This window comes from Scyliorhinus torazame, chromosome 16, assembly GCF_047496885.1.
Source record: "Scyliorhinus torazame isolate Kashiwa2021f chromosome 16, sScyTor2.1, whole genome shotgun sequence".
Lineage (NCBI taxonomy): Eukaryota > Metazoa > Chordata > Chondrichthyes > Carcharhiniformes > Scyliorhinidae > Scyliorhinus > Scyliorhinus torazame.
The window spans coordinates 187,246,637-187,268,090 of NC_092722.1; the positions used below are offsets into that span (position 1 = coordinate 187,246,637).

Genomic DNA, 21,454 nt, shown 5'->3' on the forward strand with positions numbered 1-21,454 from the left:
TGTTGCTTTCAGTCGAACTAAGGGGAACGCACCATTTGTGAGCAAACCAGTGAACCCCCAAATCCAAACTTTTCCCTCGGTTCCTGAAAGGGGACTTGGATGCAAGGGATGAAGGACACAATGTATAATCAATCGCGGCATGTTTGAAACACAGCAGCTCCATTCATTTGCTGTAATGATGGGAAATATCGTGGAATGTGAGCTGCTGGCTGAGGTCATTTGGTTGTAAAAACACATACTGGCGTCCAGACACTAACCGCTTTCTCAGATAAGGGCAGCGATGTGCCTTGCCTGGTCAGATGAAGCCTCACATTCCTGAGCACAGAGTCAGGAAGGAGACTGAACTCAGCAGAGTGTGCGCTCACTGAATGGAGAAGACGGGCTCGCGGTGAATATTGATTTAACAGTCAGAGGAACTAATACGCAATCATCTGAACAAGTCTGTTCAGAAATATTGAGCTATATTGAAGCTCGCACTGTGGTTTTTAATTCACCCTAAAGTTCCCGAACCTTTCTGTGGGGACTGACGTGACAGGGGTCACTTTCTGACTTCACACTGCAGGCTGTGGGTATGCAGTAGAAATTGGTTACATTGCTGCTCATCATGGTTTGATTATTTACGTCAGTAAGCACCGCAGGGGGAGGGTGGAGGAGGGGCAAGAAATCCCGGCCATAGTCTGGGCGTACACCTCAGTGCATTTCAGGGGTAGTGCTGCACTATCAGAGGTGTCATCTTTCGGATGAAAGATAAACCGAGTCCTCAGCTGTTCCCTGACAGGTGGACGTATGTGATCCTACAGCACGCTTTCAAAAATGATTAGAAGAGTTCTCTCTGTGTCCCGGCCTTACTTATTCCGTACGAACATTCGGCCCATCGAGCCTGTTCCACCATGTACAGGCCCAGACTGGGATTCTTCTTCTGTACAAGCCCAGACTGCCCAACCTTCCCTCATAAGATAACCATGCCCCACCCACCCCATCCCAGGCATCAGTCGAGTGAACCTTCTCTGAACTGTTTCCAATGCAATTATATCTTTCATTAAATAAGGAGCTCCAAATTGTACACCAGACGCCAAACGTGGTCTCACCAATGACATGTACAACTGTAGCAAAACGTCCTTACATTTATATTCAATTCTCCTTCCAAGAAACAACAAGATTCTATTTGCCTTTCTAATCACTCGCTGTCCCTGCTTACTAACTTTTTGCGATTCATAGAATGGCTACATCACCAAAGGAGGCCATTCGGCCTGTCGAGTCTGTGCTGGTTCTCGGCAAAAGCAATTCAGCTGTTTCAATCCCTATGCTCTCTTGTACACCTTTTTAATCTTCCCGTGCTTATACAATTCCCTTTCGAAAGCGACCGTTGAATCTACCTCCACCGTACTCTCCGGCAACGCAATTCAGAACTCAACCTCTCCTGCATTAAAAATGTTTTCTCATGTCGTCTTTGTATTTTTTTGCGAATCGCCTTAAATCTGTAGCCCTTGGTTCTCGACTCCTCCACCAAAGGGGACATTTTCCTCAATGTTCTCTCTCAACACCTCGCATGGTTTTGAACACGTTTATCGAATCTCTCCTCGGCCTTCTCTTTAACAAAAGTAATAATAATCTTTATTAGTGTCACAAGCAGGCTTGCATTAACACGGCAATGAAGTTACTGTGAAAAGCCCCGAGTCGCCACATTCCGGCGCCTGTTCGGGTTAACGGAGGGAGAATTCAGAATGTCCAAATTACCGAACAAGCACGTCTTTCGGGACTTGTGGGAGGGAACCGGAGCTCCCGGAGGAAACCCACGCACACACAGAGAATGTGCAGACTCCGCACAGACAGTGACCCAAGCCGGGAATCAAACCTGGGACCCTGGAGCTGTGAAGCAACAGTGCTAGCCACTGTGCTACCGTGCTGCCCACTTCCCCAGCCCAGCTTCCCCAACCTACGTTCATAACCGAAGCCCCTCATTTCCCCTTTCTTGTGAATCTTTTCCACATCCTCTCTAAAGCCTTCACATCCTTCCTAAAATGAGGTACCCACAATTGGGCACCATTCCAGGAGGCTGATGAAGATTCATCCTCATTTCCTTGTTCTGTGCCTCAACTTGTAAAGCTCAAGGATCCATGTATCAAGACACCCAGATTCCTTTGTGCTGCAGAGTTTTCGTGTCCTTACCTAAGGGACCATATATTTGTCACAGAGGAAGTGGAACAAAGGTTCACCAGAGTAAGTTCGTATCTGAGGAAGGCTGTTCTTGCTACGGAGGGAGTGCAGCGAAGGTTTACCAGGCTGATCCCTGGGATGGCGGGACTGTCATGTGAGGAGAGACTAAGTCAGTTAGGATTATATTCATTGGAGTTTAGAAGAGTGAGAGGGGATCTCATAGAATCTTATAAAATTCTATCAGGATTAGACAGGGTAAGTTCAGAAAGAATGTTCCCGTGGTGGGGGAGTCCAGAACTAGGGGTCATTGTTTGAGGATAGGGGGCGAGATTCTCTGACCCCCCGCCGGAGGCGGAGGCAGAAGAGACTCCCTCCACAGCGCATGCGCGGGGATGCCATGAGCGGCCGCTGACGCTCCCGCGCATGCGCCGCCCGGCAATGTCATTTCCGCGCCTGCTGGCGGGGCGGAAATCAGTCCGGCGCGGGCCTAGCCTCTCAAGGTTAGGGCTGGGCCCCCCAAGGTGCGGAGGATTCCGTACCTTTGGGGCAGCGCGATGCCCGACTGATTTGCGCCGTTTTTGGAGCCGGTCGGTGGACAACGTGCCGATACCGGAGAATTTCGCCCAAGGAGTAAACCTTTTAGGACTGAGGTGAGGAGAAATTTCTTCACCCAGAGAGCGGTGATTCTGTGGAATTTACGACCACAGAGAGTAATTAAGACCAAAACATTGTGTAATTGCAAGAAGGAATTTGATATAGATCTTGGGGCTAAAGGGATCAAGGAATATGGGGGGAAGGTGGGATCAGGGTATTGAACTTGATGATCAGCCATGGTCGTAATGAATGGGGGAGCAGGCTCGAAGGGCTGAATGGGCCCCTCCTGCTTCTATTTTCTGTGTATGTTTCTATGTAAGATGGAATCATCCTCTGAAGACAGATTGAGGAGACGGTGCCTCTATTCTCCAGTGCGTGGAAGAATGAGAGGTGATCTCATTATATCAGAGAACATTCTGACAGGGTAGAAGCAGAAATTATGTTTACCCGGTTTGAGGGGCTCTAGAATCAGGGGAGCAGAGTCTCAGAATGAGGGATGAACCAGTTAGGACAGAGACGAGAAGGAATTTCTTCTCTCAGAGAGGTAAGTGAATCTTTGGAATTCTCCACCTCAGAGGGATGGGGAGGGTCAGTCACTGAGTATGTTCAAAACAGAGATCTAGAGATTTCTAGATATTAAAGATATCATAGGACGTGAGTGGGGATAGTGCAGTAAAATGGGACAGAAGATCAGCCATGATTTAGTTGGATAACCTACTCGTGTTTCTATTCACTCTGTCCCTAACATGCTGCATTTCAATTCTATCTGCCAAAGTGGAAATGTTCACATTGTCCCACATTACACCCCGTCTGCTACATTTTTGCTAGCTGACTTAACCTATCTGTATCCCTTTGCTGACTCACCAGGCACAACTTACTCACGACCTGGGAGCCCGTCAGCCTTCAGAGGGAACAATTTTCTCTGTATCCTTCCCCTGGGTGATTGCAATTGTTTCTCGAGTTCCTCCCTCCCGTTCATCTCTTGATTTACAATTATTTCTGGGATGTTATTCGTGTCTTCTACAGCGAAGGCGGATGCAAAATATCTGCCCATTCCATCCACCGTTTCCTTATATTTCCCTGACCAATTCCCCAGACTCGCTGGCTGGGATTTCCCAGCCCCGGTCATGGTTGGGCCCGCCACGGCATATTTGGCTTGCCAGCCAAACGTCCATAGACTTCACGCGCAACCCGATGATCTTGCGGTGGGAGGGACAGGAAAATTCCACCGAAGGATCAACATTCACTTTACGTATTTTTTTTTTAACTTCCTGTCGAAATTCTATCTGTTTTTATTTTGCTAGCTAGCTTTCTCTCATGTACAAATTTCTCCTCCTTATTTTTCTTTGGATACTCTTTGCTGCTTTCTATTTTCCGATCTAACGCCACCAACAGATTCTCCATATGACCGATTGTCAGATTGGGCTGTGTGCAAAATGGCCGTGACCACAGTAAAGTCTTCCATTGCTGCAGAGTGCTTTGGGATGTCCGGAGGCATTGCAAGATGCCACAAACATGTAAATTCTTTCATCCCTCTTTCCCAACACTTCCCAGTTCGCACCCTTCCCCAAACCCCCCTTTACCTTATCAGCGATCTCAGAGACTTCAATCACCAATTTCAATGGACCATCACAGAATGGCTGGCTGCAAGTTGAAGCCCCTCTTTGTCCCACACTGCCTCATACTATTACCTCACATCCGGCCTTGAGGATTCACCTTCAATGCAGCAAGGGCGGTATTTCCAGGCACCACTTCAATCAACAGTGCAACCTTTTTTCCTTGTGATTGAGACTCTGCCAATTTACGATGACCGGTTTGAAACTGAATTGAGACTCTCTTGCACCCTTCTTGAGTCTGGGTTGGGTTGAAGCCAAATGAACATTGGAACCAAAACCTTCGCCCCCAGCCCCAGACAGATGCCGGTTTAATGAAGTTAAATGAAAGGCGGCTTGTACTGACTGGAACTTGTTTCCAAACTGTTTCCTTTTTGAGGTCTCGTCCTCCCTTGTACTTTGATCTTTGAATCTTGTTCCTCGCTTCTACCCAAACCACTTGATTGGACCAGTTCCTTCAGGAGTGAGGAGGGCGGTCGGCAGTCACAGTCTGCCTGCCATCCGACGCCCCCGCCTTTGAGAATAGAGCCCCCATGTTTGCTCATAGTTACTCCTGCCCTGTTACCATGGCGACAGCTGCAGTTCTGATCCTCCCCGGGCAAGGTGAAGAGTGATTGACGGGGGTCTCTGTGCTGCTCAAATGCAGCTGTCAGACAGCTAACATGCTGCATTCCAATTCTATCTGCCAAAGTGGAAATGTTCACATTGTCCCACATTCCACCCCGTCTGCTGCGTCCTCTTGTCCTGATCTCCATTCCATAACCTTTCATAATGATTCTTAAGACGGTTTCATATTGCAGCATTTCAGAAGGAGGATATCCATCTGTATGATATCAAGCCGTAATCTATTTGTGGGGCCTGGGTATTTAGAGAGAGATACGGAGCTAAAATATTAGTTAATGCATCTATTAATTACCCCCCCCCCACCCCCCCAACCATATCCATCGATTTCCCTCCGCCTATTGAGGGGCCTCTTCACCGCAACAAAGTCTGTTCTTTAACATCTTGCAAGCTGTTGGAATAGAAGAGGGAAGAAAGACGTACATTTACATCGGTGTTTTCATGTCTGGTACAAGGGCTGGTTAAAGAATGTATCTGTCAACAAAGTCTTCATCGTCATTGTATGCTCACAGCCAGTCTTTATTAACCACTTGTTACCATATATTTAGTTGAAGGTACAGGAAAAGAGCTATCACCATGTCTCGACCTTGGCAAGGGGGTGATAGGTTATCCGGCGGGATGCAGACTTGAGGTTACTATCCAATCAGCCATGATCTTATTTACTGGCGTAGCAGACTGGAGGGGCCGAATGATCCTACGTTTGTACCAGCTCTGCTCAATACCATACTGACCCAAGGTCTGGATCGTGTGCCTCCTTGAATCACTGTGTGGGTGGTACTGCGCTGCATCCCACATTAACTCTGTATGATAAAGGGCAGCACGGTAGCATTGTGGATAGCACAATTGCTTCACAGCTCCAGGGCCCCAGGTTCGATTCCAGCTTGGGCCACTGTCTGTGCGGAGTCTGCACATCCTCCCCGTGTGTGCGTGGGTTTCCTCCGGGTGCTCCAGCTTCCTCCCACGGTCCAAAGATGTGCAGGTTAGGTGGATTGGCCATGATAAATTGCCCTTAGTGTCCAAAATTGCCCTTAGTGTTGGGTGGGGTTACTGGGTTATGGGGATAGGGTGGAGGTGTTGACCTTGGGTAGGGTGCTCTTTCCAAGAGCCGGTGCAGACTCGACGGGCCGAATGGCCTCCTTCTGCACTGTAAATTCTATGAATTCTATGAATCCAAACGCTTATTCTGCAATATCCACCGGACCTCAAAGTGTGTTACAGCCAATGAAATACTCTTGAAGTCAGTCACTGCTGTCGTGGAGGAAACAAGCTGCCAATATCCACATTGTAAGATCCCTCAAAGCTCTAACAACAGTGGTAGGGAAATTACTGGAACAAATTCTGAGGGACAGAACTAATCTCCACCTGGCGAGGCAAGAATTAATCAAAGATAGTCAGCATGGAGGGGAATCTTGTCCAACAAATTCGCTTGAATTTTTTGAGGAGGTGACTTGGTGTGTAGGTGAGGGCACTGCAGTTGATGTAGTCTACATGGACTTTTGACAAAAACCCACATGGGAGATTGACCAAGAAGGTAAGAGCCGGGGCAGCATGGTGGCGCAGTGGTTAGCACTGCCGCCTCACACCGCTGAGGACCCGGGTTCGATCCCGGCTCTGGGTCACTGTCCGTGCGGAGTTTGCACATTCTGCCCGTGTCTGCGTGGGTTTCACCCCCACAACCCAAAGATGTGCAGGGTAGGTGGATTGGCCACACTAAATTGTGCCTTAATAGGAAAATTAAGCCCAAACCTCCACCCTATCCCCATCTTTAAAATGAAATGGGATGAAAACAAAGGGGTCGAGGTGGAGTCGAGCTAATCATCTGAAGTTGTTGAATTTGATGTTGAGACTGGAAGGCTGTAGCGTGCCTAACCGGAAGATCACGGCTGGGATTCTCTAAAAACGCAGCTAAGTGTTGACGAGTATTTCATGCCGGCGTCAATGGGTCTCTTGGCCCAGCGATTCTGTAGGCCAGAGGGGGCCAGCACAGCGACGGAGCGCTCCAGCTGCTCCAGCTGCCACTGCACTGCTCGCCGCGGGTCCGTGCATGCGCGCGGTGGCTGCTTCCGCTGGCCGCGCAACATGGCGGAGCCACACAGCGGGCCAGCGTGGAAGAAGGCTGGCACCCCCCCAGATCGCGCCCGCCGATCGGTGGCCCCCGATCACCGGCCTGGCCGCCCTGGCAAGATGCTAATGGCCTCACAAAATTGCCCTTAATTGGGGACTTGACAATGTGACAATTGGCACACGCCGCCTCTGTGGGGCGGGCAGTCGATCCAAGACTGTCCCTGCCCTTGGAAAAGTTCCCAGCGGTGGCAATGCATTGGGGAGCGGTCCAATCCAGCTCCTCTTGACACGCAGAGCCCTCCCACCTCCAAATCTGACGCCGCAAAGCCGGAGGAACTGGGCCCAGTATTTGTGGGGGCCTCAGGATCCTGAATGACGTCAAATGAGCGACCCTTGACCCATCTCCAAAGATATATGTATCTCAAAGGAATTACCCGTATTCATCACGCATAAACATTTAAAAACTCTGCTTAAATATTTATTCGATGAAGAAACCTTCAGCTGGCGCTTCATGATTGAACGGAACGAAAACCTAAATGTCAAGTCATCTCTTCCATTAACCCACATCTTTCCCCAGGACGTCAGGGCTGCAGAAGGCCTCAATGACGGCTTTCCCCGGCGATCCGCAGGTTTTCAAATGCCACGCCCCGCGCCGGCTAATCGGTAGTTATCTCACCTCTCAACTTCGTTCCTGTTTTGTTTCACCTTGGTGGGAATCCTAAATTTACAGGCCTGACCCTTTAAAGCATTATCTTCAACAACAAAAACATAATCAAAGAACATAAAGGAGGCTTTGATGTAAACGATTAATGTATGAGAAATATGACCTTGTGTTATGTTTGAAAAGGGATTCAATGGTTCACCTGAGGACCCGTGTGGTTTCACATCCTCGGAATGCTGAAAGGTATTGAGAGGCTGGCACAGGTCCAGGGGCACAGGAAGGTGGGGGCACTCCTCATGCACCATTTGCACGTTTCCATGGAGATTCTCTCAACAATTTGATTGTAGTGTTGATACAAACCTTTAAAGTCTCTGGCCTTTAATTACATTTTTTTTTTAAAAAGCATGACAAATAAATCATTAGCGGTAAGGCTGGATAACAGCTGTACCACGCATGTGCTGAGCTAACTGCTGACAGGATTAGGAGAGTCTTTGATTTTCTCTTGATGACACCATTTTTTTCTTTATTACTTACACTTTTTTAATCTATTTTGGACTCAGCTTGCACAAAGCTTGAAGCGATCGCTGTCCCAGGCCACACTGGTCACTTTCCGATGCCTTAGATACAGCCTGGGCTTGAAGCACTACCTGAATTTTATTTCTTCATTTTACAATGCCACTATTTGCAAATCGTATTATCAGATTTAAAATCATAAAGAACAGGGGCGCGATTCTCCGACCCCCCCCCCACCGGGTCGGAGAATCGCCGGGGGCCGGCGTGAAACCTGCCCCTGCCGTGTCGCGAATTCTCAGCCACCGGAAATTCGGCGGGGGCGGGAATCGCGCCGCGCTGGTCGGCGCGAACCCCCCGGCGATTCTCCGGTCCGCGCTGGGCTGAAGTCCCGCCGCTGTCAACCAACGCCAGCCGTCGTGGATTGAACCACCTTTGGGACAGTGGGACACGGCGGTGCGGGCAGGCTCCGGGGTCCTGGGGGGGGGCGTGGGGCGATCTGGCCCCGGGGGGTGCCCTCATGGAGGCCTGGCCCGCGATCGGGGCCCACCGATCCGCGGGCGGGCCTGTATCGTGGGGGCACTCTTTTCCTTCCACCTTCGCCATGGGTCTCCACCATGGCGGAGGCGGAAGAGACCCCCTCCACTGCGCATGCGCGGGGATGCCGTGAGCGGCCGCTGACACTCCCGCGCCAGCTGGCGGGGCACCAAAGGCCTTTCCCGCCAGCTGGCAGGGCGGAAATCAGTCCGGCGCGGGCCTAGCCCCTCAAGGTGAGGGCTCGGCCCCTCAAGATGCGGAGACTTCCGCACCTTTGGGGCGGCGCGATGCCGGACTGATTCGCGCCGCTTTTGGCGCCGGTCGGCAGACATCGCGCCGATATCGGAGAATCCCGCCCCAGATTCTCTTTTATGGGTGCAATTGAAAGAAAATGAAACACAGTCCTGTGTTGAGGGTGTTTAGCCCGATGTTTCCCGGCACTGGCAGTACTGAGAACGACCCCGCTATTAAACAGAACTGTGCTTCTTTTCTGGGCCTTGTCGAGGAATGCCCCATCGAGGCCGCACTTTGTCTCATTTCCTGCACTAACGAGCTCTAATCTCTAAACTCCCCCCCCCCCTCCCCCCACCGCAGCCTCACCAATACAGGGGAAATCAAAGCTCACCGTGTCCCACCCCATAATGGGAGGGCACCCCAGGGTCTGATTCCCAGCATGGACATGATACCACCTGGGCACGACCAGCCTGTCACCCTGGTCGTGCCCTGCCAACCTGGCAGTGCCATCAGGGCACCCAGGCCGGAGTGCCCAGGTGGCATGACCAGGGTGCCAGGCTGGCAGCATCACCATGCCCAGGTGTGCCAGCATACACCACCCCCCCCCCCCCCCCCCACACCTGGGACCCCCCCCCCCCCCGCTAAGTGCCGGTACGACTGGTCCATGTTTGTGGAAACCAATGCTAAACGGCACCTGCTCGGGCTCTCTTAGTGAAGGCCGATATGTCCTGGGCACTGGGTAGATCCAGCATAGACATGTTCAATTGAGACTAACTGCTCACTTGAATATGCAAATCTGGGTCCCGACCGCAAAGGACGGGATGCAGATCCCGACGCCTTGTGAGAGCTCGTCAGATCTTGCGTGGCGTGAGGAGGCCAGTGAATCTCGAGAGAGGCCTCTCGGGAGATTTACCGGCCTCGATACGTCCCGCGTCGGGCGCGGCGTGGCCACTGGATCGCGCCCTGTATAGCGCCTTTCATGACCTCGGGAACACTTTGCCACCAATGAAAGCGTGGTTACTGTGGCAATTTAGGAGGCATGGTGACCGATTTGTGCACAGCAAGCTCCCACAAGCCCCAATGCGATAGTGACCAGATAATCTGTGTAAGAGATGTCGGTTGAAGGATAATTATCGACCAAGACAGTGGGGAGAACTCCCTGAGTTAAAACCCAATAATCAATGTTTTTCGAGTGTAGAGGCTGTAATGATGTAGGACAATGCAGCAACCGCTTCACATCAGCGAGAAGTTCTCCCTCACCACCCCGAAACCGGAATGAGATGAATATCCAGTTGAAATATGTTTTTGTTTGCTGTTGCTGAGGAATGTTGTTTAGGATTTCAGGAGAACGCTGTTTCATTAAGGATTGTTGCAGCTGAGGAGTAGCACCGTGCACTGCTCTGTCTGCTGGTGTGAGCCTTGTCTGGGGATTTCTTAGTTTCTTACACGGAGATCTCGGTGTAGGGGGAGGTGTCACCGTCGGCAGGGCTGGAAGATCTGACCGGTGGCAATGGCTGGAAAATGCCGCCAAAGGCTCCTTTTGCACATGCTCAGTATCACCTTATTGGATTTAACCCATTTCTGTACAGAACGGAGGGCTGCAATTTTGTTTTGGGGTTGGGAAACAGGAGCCAGGTTTGTCTCCAGACTCTGAACCTGCCCCTGGAGGGGCAACGATCACTCTGTGGGGCCGGTTTATTAATCTCCGTCCTTCAGCCACCCTTAAGGAGGTTCAGAATGAGCCTAATTGGCTGCTCGCCACGCGGAAGCTTGGCAGCTCCACTGCACCCTGAACCCACCTCAGCAGAAATGGGCAGCTCTGGAGATTGTCGGGACACGGGCTGCCCGCCGCTGGTATTTTAGGGCCCAGTCAGCCTCCATTCCCCAAATCAGCCTGAAAATCCTGCACAGAGTTCCCAGTTAGATTATAAATTGGAGTCTGTACAGATCCCCCTGAACACAGATATGAGGGGACTAACCGATGCCAAGCTAACAACTTTATCCAGTCTCACCTGTGCAGCTATTTTCCTTCCTGGACGTTGGGTCGTAAAAGGCTTTAAGGCCAATTAAAAGAGATCAAGGGCTTGATTCTCCGATTTTGAGGCTCTGTCCCCATGCCGGAGTGGGAACGGTGGTGTTTTATGCCCGAAGAAATGGCGTAAAACAGCCACCGATCATCTGTTTGGTTGGGGCTAGCATGCCGGCAGCATAAAGCATCCGGCTCGAGCTGCCGATACGGCCCGGAGAATTACCGGGTCCGTGGCCACGCAAACGCATGGCAGCAGCCTGCAACAGCCCCGCCATGCGTCATGGCGGAGGCCGTCCGCGGACCCGGCCCACGAAATAGTGCCCCCCCTTTGGCTGGATCGAGCACCCCGGACCATCCCCCCTCTCCCATCCCAACAGTGCACCAAGCTTCTGATAAAATCCCCTCTGCCCACGGATCGGCCCTCCCCCGACTGTGGTGGACTGAGACACGGCAAGTCCCCGACGGGTGAGACCACACTCGACCCACGCCGACGGGAACTGGGCCGGTTGGGGGAGGGCCTCAGGCGATGTCCTGAGGCCGTCGATACGTCGCGCGAGTACACCGCTTTGGACGGGGCGGAACATCGCAAAGACGGTGCCGCCCCCGATTTGGTCGGGGAATGTGATTCTCCAGCCGTTCGCCAAATGCGATTCTGCCGTCAGCGACCAGAGAATCCAGCCCCATGTGTTCTGTCACCCGCTCCGTGTCTGTGGACAATATTACGCTGATTGTATAACCAGGATATTTATATCGGGCAACCGGAGCGGAGAGCTGTTGACCATGTTGCTCGATTAAAAGCACGCAGTGCCTCACAAGCCGGCGCTCCACTATTTGAATGCGACCCAGGGCTCGCACACCATTTAAAATTCCCACTGTCTTCTTTCTGTCACCAGGGCGGGAACAAGGTGGAAAAAGTCCGCATTCGGCCGCTTTTAGCCTCCGCCAGGAAACGCAACCCAGTCACGGAAGGAGTGGTGGAAGTGAAGTACCAGGGGAAATGGAAACAGGTCTGTGACGTGGGCTGGAATCTCAACAACAGCAGAGTGGTGTGTGGAATGCTGGGCTTCCCAGGAGAGCATAAAGTGAACATGAAGATTTACAGGTAAGGTCAGGCATTTCACACCATTTCATAGAGTTTGTAGCACAGAAAGAGGCCATTTGGTGCATGGCAATGTTTATGCTAGACATATCTCTTTATTCTGTTCTCTCTCAATGGGCACAATTTTCCCAGAAGGGAACAAACTCCCCTAGCAAGTGCATTTAGCCACACTTGAAGCCATCAGATCCCCCCCCCCCACCCCACCCCCACAATGCAAATTCTGCCAAGCCATCAGACCCCTCGCCACCAGATAACCCCCAAACAGAGACTCTCCCCAACAGAGACCCCCCACAACTGAGAATCCCCCCCCCCCATACAGAGACCCCTATCTGAATGCTGGAGAACGGTCCAGGCAGTAGGTTGAAAGATCATTACATTTTCACTTACCATTCCCTAACATCCGTTGCCTCAGACAGAGGTGTTCAAAGCAGCCGCTGTTACAAGTGTCGGAGGCTCCCTCCAAAGCCCAGTACACTTCAAAGGGCGTGAGGTCCCTTTGATAGCCATTGAAATGCAAATCTTCCATTCAATTTCACACAGCAATGCATTGCATTAACCAGTGATTGACACTTTTATTACTCCAGTGACAGATGCTTGGTGGCTTGTTCATTGATCTTTCCCTTCATGCTTGAATGCATCTATCACCATTACCCTGCTTTGATGTTTACCACAATGTTTATAAAAACTCTTGTCATGATTAACAGCCCCATACCATATCAAAGGCAGCTAAGTGCTTCCTGCTGCGAAAATGAGGAAGTCAAAGCCCTTAGCTGCTTGACAGTGGATGCTGAGGGACTGTTTCACCTTGTGGGGGATCTAGAACATTTGAGATGGAGATGAGGAGGAATTTCTTCTCTCAGAGGATATTTAATATTTTCAATTACCCCCCCAACGAGCAATGAAGGTTGAGTCATTGAAATATATTCAACTCTGAGTTACACAGGTTTATTGATTGAAGAGGGAGTCCAGAGTTTGCGGTGGGGGCTGGGGGGGGGGCAGCCAGGACGGTATGGGTTGAGACTCAGCCTGACCTTTTTGAATGGTGGGGCAGTCTTGAAGGACAGAATCCAAATCCAGGATGCAGAAGTCAAGATTTGGGAAACGGCTTCACCCGGGCACCAGGAGGCTCCAGGGTAAGATGGCAGCAATGCTGGGGCAGACCATGCCTCTCAAAGTGAGCCGTGACTCAGTGGGTACCACTCTCACCATTGGATTTTGAAGGTTCTAGGTCAAGGCCTACTCCCGGACGTGAGCACAAAAATCAAGGCTGACATTGCAGTGCAGTACTGAAGGAGTGCTTCATTGTTGGAGATGCTGCCCTTTGAATGGGACCTTAAACCGAGACTCTATCTGTCCCTGCCATTGGATGGAAAGGAACCCATGGCACTAGTTTTATAAGAAGGGCAGAGGAGCAATCCCCAGTTCCCTGGCCAACGTTTATTCCTCAACGGTCATAAGTAGAGAATCATTTGGCCATGATCAGATTGCTGTTCATGGGAGCTTGCTGTGCACGAATTGGCAGTCACACTTCCTACACTGCAACAGTGAGTGTGATTAATTGTCTTTAAAGTGCTTTGGGACATGCAGTGGTTGTGAGAGGTGCAATATAAATGCAAGGCTTTCTGCCTCGCTGACGGCAGTGGTGATGATGTGTAGGTACGCTGAGCCATCAAGGAGTGAATGTTTACATCTTTACACTGCAATATCAGCAAACCTCATAAATCAGTTGTTTTCCTTTTAATTACAGCCAAACCCGAAGGAGGAGAAGCATGTGTGTTCGGTAAACACTGCTAATAATTACAGTGCTTCATTTGGCAGTGTAGTTAATGTGAGGCGTGCGTTAACTGTACTTGGGTGTAGTGTGTAGGCCTTGATTTAGTCCAACTGATGTTCAACATAAAGTGGGAAAGGTCCCAGCCCAAGTTTCAGAGCTCAGTGTCGCTTTTATTGGTTTAAACCCGGACTTCGTCCTGCATAAAGTCAAACTTAGGCTATTGTGGGCTAGCTTAATTCGGATTTAACCTGATCTATTTAACCAATCCCCATTAAAAGCCTTCAGTCCAGTCCGGAGCCTTGCTGCAGTTGCCGTAGGAACAGCAATGTATTTAGCTGTACCCTTTTATTTCAAACACAATGGGCGGGATTCTCCGACCTCCCACCGGGCCGGAGAATCCCCAAGGGACGGCACAAATCCCCGCCGCTGGCAGTCGTATTCTCCGGCTCCGATTTTTGGCCGGGGTCGGGACTCACGCTACGCCGGTCGGGGGCCGTTAGCAGCGCCCCGCCCCCCCCCCCCCCCCCCGGCGATTCTCCGGGCCCCGATGGGCCGAGCGGCTTTTTTGGCCAGTCCCGCCGGCGTGGGTTACGCATGGTCCCACACGGCGGGACCTGGCAGGTAAGTCGGCATCGGTGGTCCTCGGGGGAGCGCGGGGGGATCCGACCCCGGAGGGGGGAAGGGGAGTCCCACGGTGGCCTGGCCCGCGGTCAGGGCCCACCGATCTGCAGGCAGGCCTGTTCCATGAGGGCACTTCTTCCTTCCCCGCCGGCACCGTAGGGCTCCGCCATGGCCGGTGCGAAGAAGAGGACCTCCTGCGCATGCGCCAAAAAACGACGCCCGGTCTGCGCATGCGCGGAATCACGCCGGCGGTTCCACGCATGCACGAGATCACGACGCCCGTTAGACATTGGAACAATGCCACTGCAGGGAGTTGGCACATTCTTCATTATTTTGCAGCAAGTACATGTGAGTAACAGGGGTTCCTCGAGTGGCTGCCGTACAGTTAGATAGAGGGTAAAGCCAACAGTGAGGTACTCCCTCAGTGCATCATTGAAGTATCAGCCAGGATAATGTGTTTCGGCCTCTGGAGTGGGTCTTGATCTCTCATGGGGCAGTGTTTAGTGAAGGTGACTTTGCTCTCATCTCCTGCCAACTGGAGAGCCAGCAAGAGCCCACGTTGCCTCTGTGTCAGAAGGCCTGCCCGAGCATGGAATTCCTACAGTGCAGAAGGAGGCCATTCGGCCCATCAAGTGTGCACTGACTCTCTGAAAGATCACTCCCTCGTCTTATCCCCATAACCCCACCTAATCTGCACATCCTTGGATGCTAAGGGGCAGTTGATCACGGCCAATCCACCTAACCTGCGCATCTTTGGACTGCGGGAGGCAACCGGGGCATCCGGAGGAATGCCACGCAGTCACGGGGTGAATGTACAAACTCCACTCAGTCACCCAAGGCCGGAATTGAACCCGGTCCCTTGCGCTGTGAGGCAGCAGTGCTAACCACTGCGCCACCCTGCCGCCCTCATGGGGCACGCAGGCACTGGATGGGCCAGCGGCAGAACTTCCCCTGGAATCAAGGACTCGGCGGGGGGGGGGGGGGGGGGGGGGGGGGGGTGGAAAGCCTGCCCACTGAGAGATGTTGGCCAATCCAAAGCCGGCAGCTCTGTCAGCGCCACTGGGGTGGTGGTGATGGCTGCTACCGCTACCACATCCACCCGTACCCTTGCTGGATCCCCAGGCCACACGGGAGTGATGGTGGACGTGAGGTGGGGGTTGCCAGGAAGGGGAAGGAGAGACAGAAATAGCGAAGAAGAAAGGTTGAGGCAGATATGCCCTGGAGAAGGAACAAGATGACTAAAAGCTTTGCGAACAAGTTTGGGATGTGGGGAGAGTGGGGCCAGGATGGGGTTGTTGTGGGGCGGTGGGGGGGAAGAGATATACAGGATACCAAAATCAGAGGAAAGCGTATGTTACAAGACTGGGGCATTCACATCAACACTGAGTTCCCATGAGATCTGGAATTTAGAACTTGAGAGGAAAGCACATATTTAAGAATAATAAATACTAAACTTAACATACACGAAGGTACAAAGAAGGATCAAGTAGCATTGGCCTCAAAACCTTTGAAGATTTTCTTTGCTCCCCCCTGGAACTGAGTGGCCATTAGCTTTTAGGAATCGTGTTGAAAATATTTGAGAATTTTCCTTGTGTTCTGCTCAGGGGCAGTTCCGTCTTCCGTGTTGTTGTCCATATACGAAGCCAATACGTTTCTCCCCACAAAAGGGCAGCACGGTAGCACGGTGGTTAGCACAATTGCTTCACAGCTCCAGGGTCCCAGGTTCGATTCCGGCTTGGGTCACTGTCTGTGCGGAGTCTGCACACCCTCCCCGTGTGTGCGTGGGTTTCCTCCGGGTGCTCCGGTTTCCTCCCACAGTCCAAAGATGTGCAGGTTAGGTGGATTGGCCATGATAAATTGCCCTTAGTGTCCAAAATTGCCCTTAGTGTTGGGTGGGGTTACTGGGTTATGGGGATAGGGTGGAGGTGTTGACCTTGGGTGGGGTGCTCTTTCCAAGAGCCGGTGCAGACTCGATGGGCCGAATGGCCTCCTTCTGCACTGTAAATTCTACGCTAATCTATGAAAAGAGTTAACGCTAGAAAGAACTCTTGTGTTTCTGTAGCTCCTCTCATGACCTCCGGCCATCCTTTCTCAGCCAGTGGAGCACTGTTTGTAGCGTACTCACTGTAGGAAGCACAGCAAGCTCCCATATACACACAGAGCAACGTGACAATGACCTGGGTAATCCAGTTTAGAGATAGCAATGGAGGGAGAGGTATTGGAGAGAACTGGCCCGCTCTTCACTGGTGCAGGAGGATCGCGAGCATCCGCCTGAAAGGACAGATGGTGGATTGAATTGAATGCCCTCGTGGTGGTTTTGGCGCCAGGGGCATCACTTAACCAGCTCGCGGTGATGGATGAAAGTCCCGCTGCTTTACACCTCCTTCACGGTTAAGTCCTTGGCAGGAAGCCCCATGCGTGAATGGCCTTCCCGCCCCGATGCCAACTGAGGCTTTTAAATGCCCACTTCAGGACCTTGTCCCGCCACCGCTGATATTATGAGCAGCCGCTACCGCCCGGGTGGCGATGCCATCCAGGAGGCCTGCTGGCGGAATCCTCTATTTCTTCCTTTCTCACGTTTATTGACTGTGCGTGAAAGATGTACTTGTACAAGCTGATGGTTTAATGGGCAGTTGACTGAATTTTCAGTCGATGGGGTTGCAGCTCTGATTCCCGTTCTGAGCAGCAGTACAATTTGTTTTGTCCGTTATATTGAACTGGGGCGATCCTGTGGCAGAGTGGGTCGCGTCCCTGCCTCTGTGCCCAGAGGCTCCCGGTCCGAGTCCCGCCCCAGCCGAGCGAGGTACATTTGTAGCGGCGGCCAGACAGGTCGAGTATCAGCTTGTAAAGCTTCTGACACATGGTCATGTCCGGGTGGTAGGAATGGGAGAGATTCCTGATCCGCCGTGCTGTGGATAGAAATGAGAGCCTCTGTCATCACCATCCATAGCTCGCAGCATGCAGGTGAATCCGGGTGTTACCACGGCAACTCGGATTCACTGGGGGACCGGTGGGCTGGGGCAGCCGGTGTGGATCAGATTGCTGGCAGCAGCACGGGGGGGGGGGTTCGATCCGCATTCCGGCTCGGAGGGAATCAGCACCTGCCTCCTTGCCCTACCAGTGATGGAGAGCGTGGCATAGACCTACCCTCAGACAGGCGAGCGCAACGTAGATATTCAGACAGGAGGCAAACAACACCAAACTCTAATTTAGAGATGGAAAATTGGACTTCAGTTTAGTCAGGTTGCTAGTTCAGAGCATCAGTATTTCAGAAAGGCTCACTGATCCGGCGGTGGAGCGTGGGGGGCTCACAGCGGAGGAACAGTCTCGTGGGGCCGAGTGGCCGATTCCAATCCCTGCGTTCCAGTGTTGAACATACAGCTTTGAACCTAAGATGCAGAGAAGCTGATGGTGACAAACATGTCTCGCTGCCTGGCACTCTTACCTCTGGCTCAGCAGGGCGTAGATTCAAGTCCAACTCCAGAGGTTTGAGCACATCATTGAGGCTGAAACTCCCAGTGCAGCACCAAGGGGGCACTCCACTGTCAGGGGGGCCATCTTTCAAACGCGATGTTAAGCCAAGACCCCAGGCGGTATTTAATGGATGCGACAGGTGTCTGGCCCTCCAGCTGGACAGACGTAAAGAGTCCCCTGCCTCGCGCCTTTGTATGGAAGCCCGGCCGTATCAATTGCCACTCATACCACGAAACTGGTGAATGGAGACCCTTCCCCGCAATCAGACCCCTAGGGAAGGGGTCCTTGAGATGAATAGTGTTGGGAGGAGGGTGTGTACGGATTGGAAACACTGGCAGGGAACAGTTGGGCCGAATGGCCTGATTCTGAGCTGCAAATTGTATACGAGGCCATCTTTCCACTGCTTTAGAATTCAGAGTGCAGCAACGTTCAAAATAGTGGTGCCTCCAAAGTGGGGAAAATGACACTTTCTTAACTTGTACTTAGACCTTTTTATCAGCCTGGACGAGTGGCAGCCTAGTATTCTGTAACCTCAGCCGAGTCTATCAGTGAGAAAATCACCAAAATGTTTTCCCATACAAGATCCATTCCAAGCATGTGGTGGTGAAAGAATGTGCTATCCATTGGAAGTGACACCTGAACAAACACGGGATCCCCCCCCCCCCCCCCCCCCCCCCCCCCCCTCGACCCTCATCTTAGTACTGGTCATGGATACCATCCTATATAAAGGTTGGCTCCACAATTGACGCCCGGTGTTTAAGGAAGGAATGGGCTTTTGTCCTCCCTCTGAATGTGTCGCTGAGCCTCTCGAATGGCTTGAATCATATGTTTGCTCAAGTGTGACGTGCGTAGCGTCCCACTGAATAGCTGTTCACAGCTGGCCAAGCAAATCCTTACATGAAGACCGTCACGTTCTGCGTCATTCCTGAGAGTCTTCCCTGTACTCCTGCCCCCACCCTCCCTATGAAATAGTGACCTTTTTATTTTCCCATTCCTTCCGGAATGCAGCCCGGGAATGTGGTGTTACAAATTCATCCAGACTCTTGGCAACCTCGGAGAAATGCTTAATTAAACACAAGGATGATTTTGTTTCACTGGAATGAATTGGGCACATTTTGCCATTTCTTGTGCAGTTTATTTTCCTCTAATTTACATTGACAGTGACAGGTCGCTGTCCTTTCTCATCGCCTAATGAACCGTATGTTGGGTAATGTGTCGTTTGTATTCGTTTATTTCAAAACAACCTTTCAACTCAAAGCAAATATTGGATTCAGTCTTCTGAAGTGAATGTTTCGCTCAGTAAAGTCTGAAATGATCTTGAATGCAGCAAAGCAGCTTTTTCCATCGATCTTTTCATATGTGGCTCCTTGAACATGTAATTGATGCTGATGCCTAACACTAGATGTAAAAGATCCTGGGCGGGATTCTCTGATCCTGAGGCTAAGTGTTGACGCCATCGTAAACGCCATTGCGTTTTACGACGGTGTTAACAGGCCCCCAGGAGCAGCGATTCCGAGCCCTACAGGGGGCCAGCACGGCACTGGAGCGACTCACGCAGCTCCAGCTGCCGATAGCGGTGTTAAACGGGCGCCGCGGGTCGGGAATGCGCGCTGCAGCCGGCGCGAACTCGCGCATGCGCTAGTTTCCTTCTCCGCGCCGGCCCCGATGCAACATGACGTAGAGCTACAGGGGCCCGGCGCGGAGAAATAGAGGCCCCTACCAGGAGAAGCCGGCCCGCCGATCGGTAGGCCCGATCGTGGGCCAGGCCACGGTGGAGGCTCCCCCCCCCCGCCAGGGTCTGATCCCCCCTCCCCCCACCAGCCCGCCTCCTGCAGGATGTACGCCGTGGTCCCGCCGGGTACAACCACATGTGAACGGCGCTGGCGGGACTCGGCCTATCTCGGAGGCCACTCGGCCCATCCCGCATGGAGGAAGGGAGAGGGGGTCGGTTACCTTGTACCGTTGCCCCTGACGAGGCCGTCTTTTTAAAAAATTCCCTCCTGATTCATTTTTTTCCAATTAAGGGGCAATTTAGCGCGGCCAATCCACCCACCCTGCACATCTTTGGGTTGTGGGGGCAAAACCCACGCAGACACGGGGAGAATGTGCAAACTCCACACGGACAGTGACCCGGAGCCGGGATCGAACCTGGGACCTCGGCGCCGTGAGATTGCAGTGCTAACCACTGCGCCACCGTGCTGCCACTGACGAGGCTGTCTTAATGCAGAGTTGGGCTGGGCTGGATGTAACGGCCTTAGAAAGTGTTCAGAGGCGGATTGAAGGACGTTTGTTAAGAGGCGGAGTTGGACAAGTTTGGACTGCTCCACTTCAAACACAGAGATGAACAAATGGAGCTTTTCAAAATGAGGATTTGATCGGGAAAATGGAATGGGATAGTGCAGTGCCTTTGCGAATGGTGCTTTGGGAAGCACTCCTCCAGAGGAAGATATCAAACCCTGACATTTATAGAACTGTTTTTGGTCCTGGAGTGTAGCGACGATGGAAGGATTCAGGGGTCAGTGCAAGATGGCATCAGCGTCAGGGCCGTGAGCAGAGGAATACAGAGCCATCATCATTTGAATCCCCTCACCAAAATATTTATTCCCTTCATCACCCCGAGCCAGCTGCCAAGGTCACCCTGACTGCTGTCGTGGAGAGCTGCTTTTAGTGTTTGTTTTCCCTCCTAATGAGTCAGCAGCGTTTGTAACGGTAAAGGATGAGACCTCGGTTCGCCCAGGCCGATCGATGATGCCATCCGACACGCAGCACAGTTCAAAGGGTCGTCTTTCTCTTCTGATGTGAATCGCTGAAGTTGCAAACCCCATTTGTTTCCATCCCCTTCACAGGCCCTGCATTATACTGAACAAGTTGTCTTGCCGCCTCGACTGGCAAAGGTTACAGGTTCAAATCTGAGCTCACGTCCGTCAGTCACAAGCGTGTACAACCTGAGGGAATATGAATCTCACGCTTAAGCCCCCAATGAGTAAGACCACACACAGACACACACACACACACACACACGGTGCATCCAGCTATAATCGCCACCTTGTGGAATTATACAGAGACAGAGCAACAAATTCAAACAATGACGAGTCCATGTGGCCCCCCACATATACTGCAGAGCGGCCTCTGACAACAACAACTTGTATTTCTCTAGCACCTTTAACCCAGTGAGACAGTCCAAGGTGCCACACACAGGGACGGTTATTGAACACTGACGCAGGGCCACAGAAGGAGATGTGGGGACAGGTGAATGAAGAGGTAGGTTCTAGGCAGCATCTTAAGAAAGGTGGCGAGATTTAGGGAGGGAGATCCAGGTGTTGGGCCTTAGGGCAGCCAAGGACACGGCCACCAGGGGTGCAGTGATGAAATCGTGGCCGCATTGAGAGGCCAGGATGGGAGGGAAGCATCCATCTTGGGAGGGTTGTGGGACCGGAGGGGGTTCTGGGCAAAGAGAGGTGCAAGG

At 52.0% G+C, this 21,454-nt stretch overlaps 1 protein-coding gene across 1 annotated transcript in view; it reads left to right on the forward strand.

Moving 5' to 3' along the window:
• The window catches only part of loxl4 (lysyl oxidase-like 4), a 177,305-nt gene that overhangs the window by 24,876 nt on the left and 130,975 nt on the right, over positions 1-21,454 (forward strand). The window contains exon 4 of the mRNA XM_072479622.1: positions 11,914-12,122. Within this exon, the coding sequence (XP_072335723.1) occupies positions 11,914-12,122 (209 nt within the window). The remainder of the gene's footprint in view (positions 1-11,913; positions 12,123-21,454) is intronic.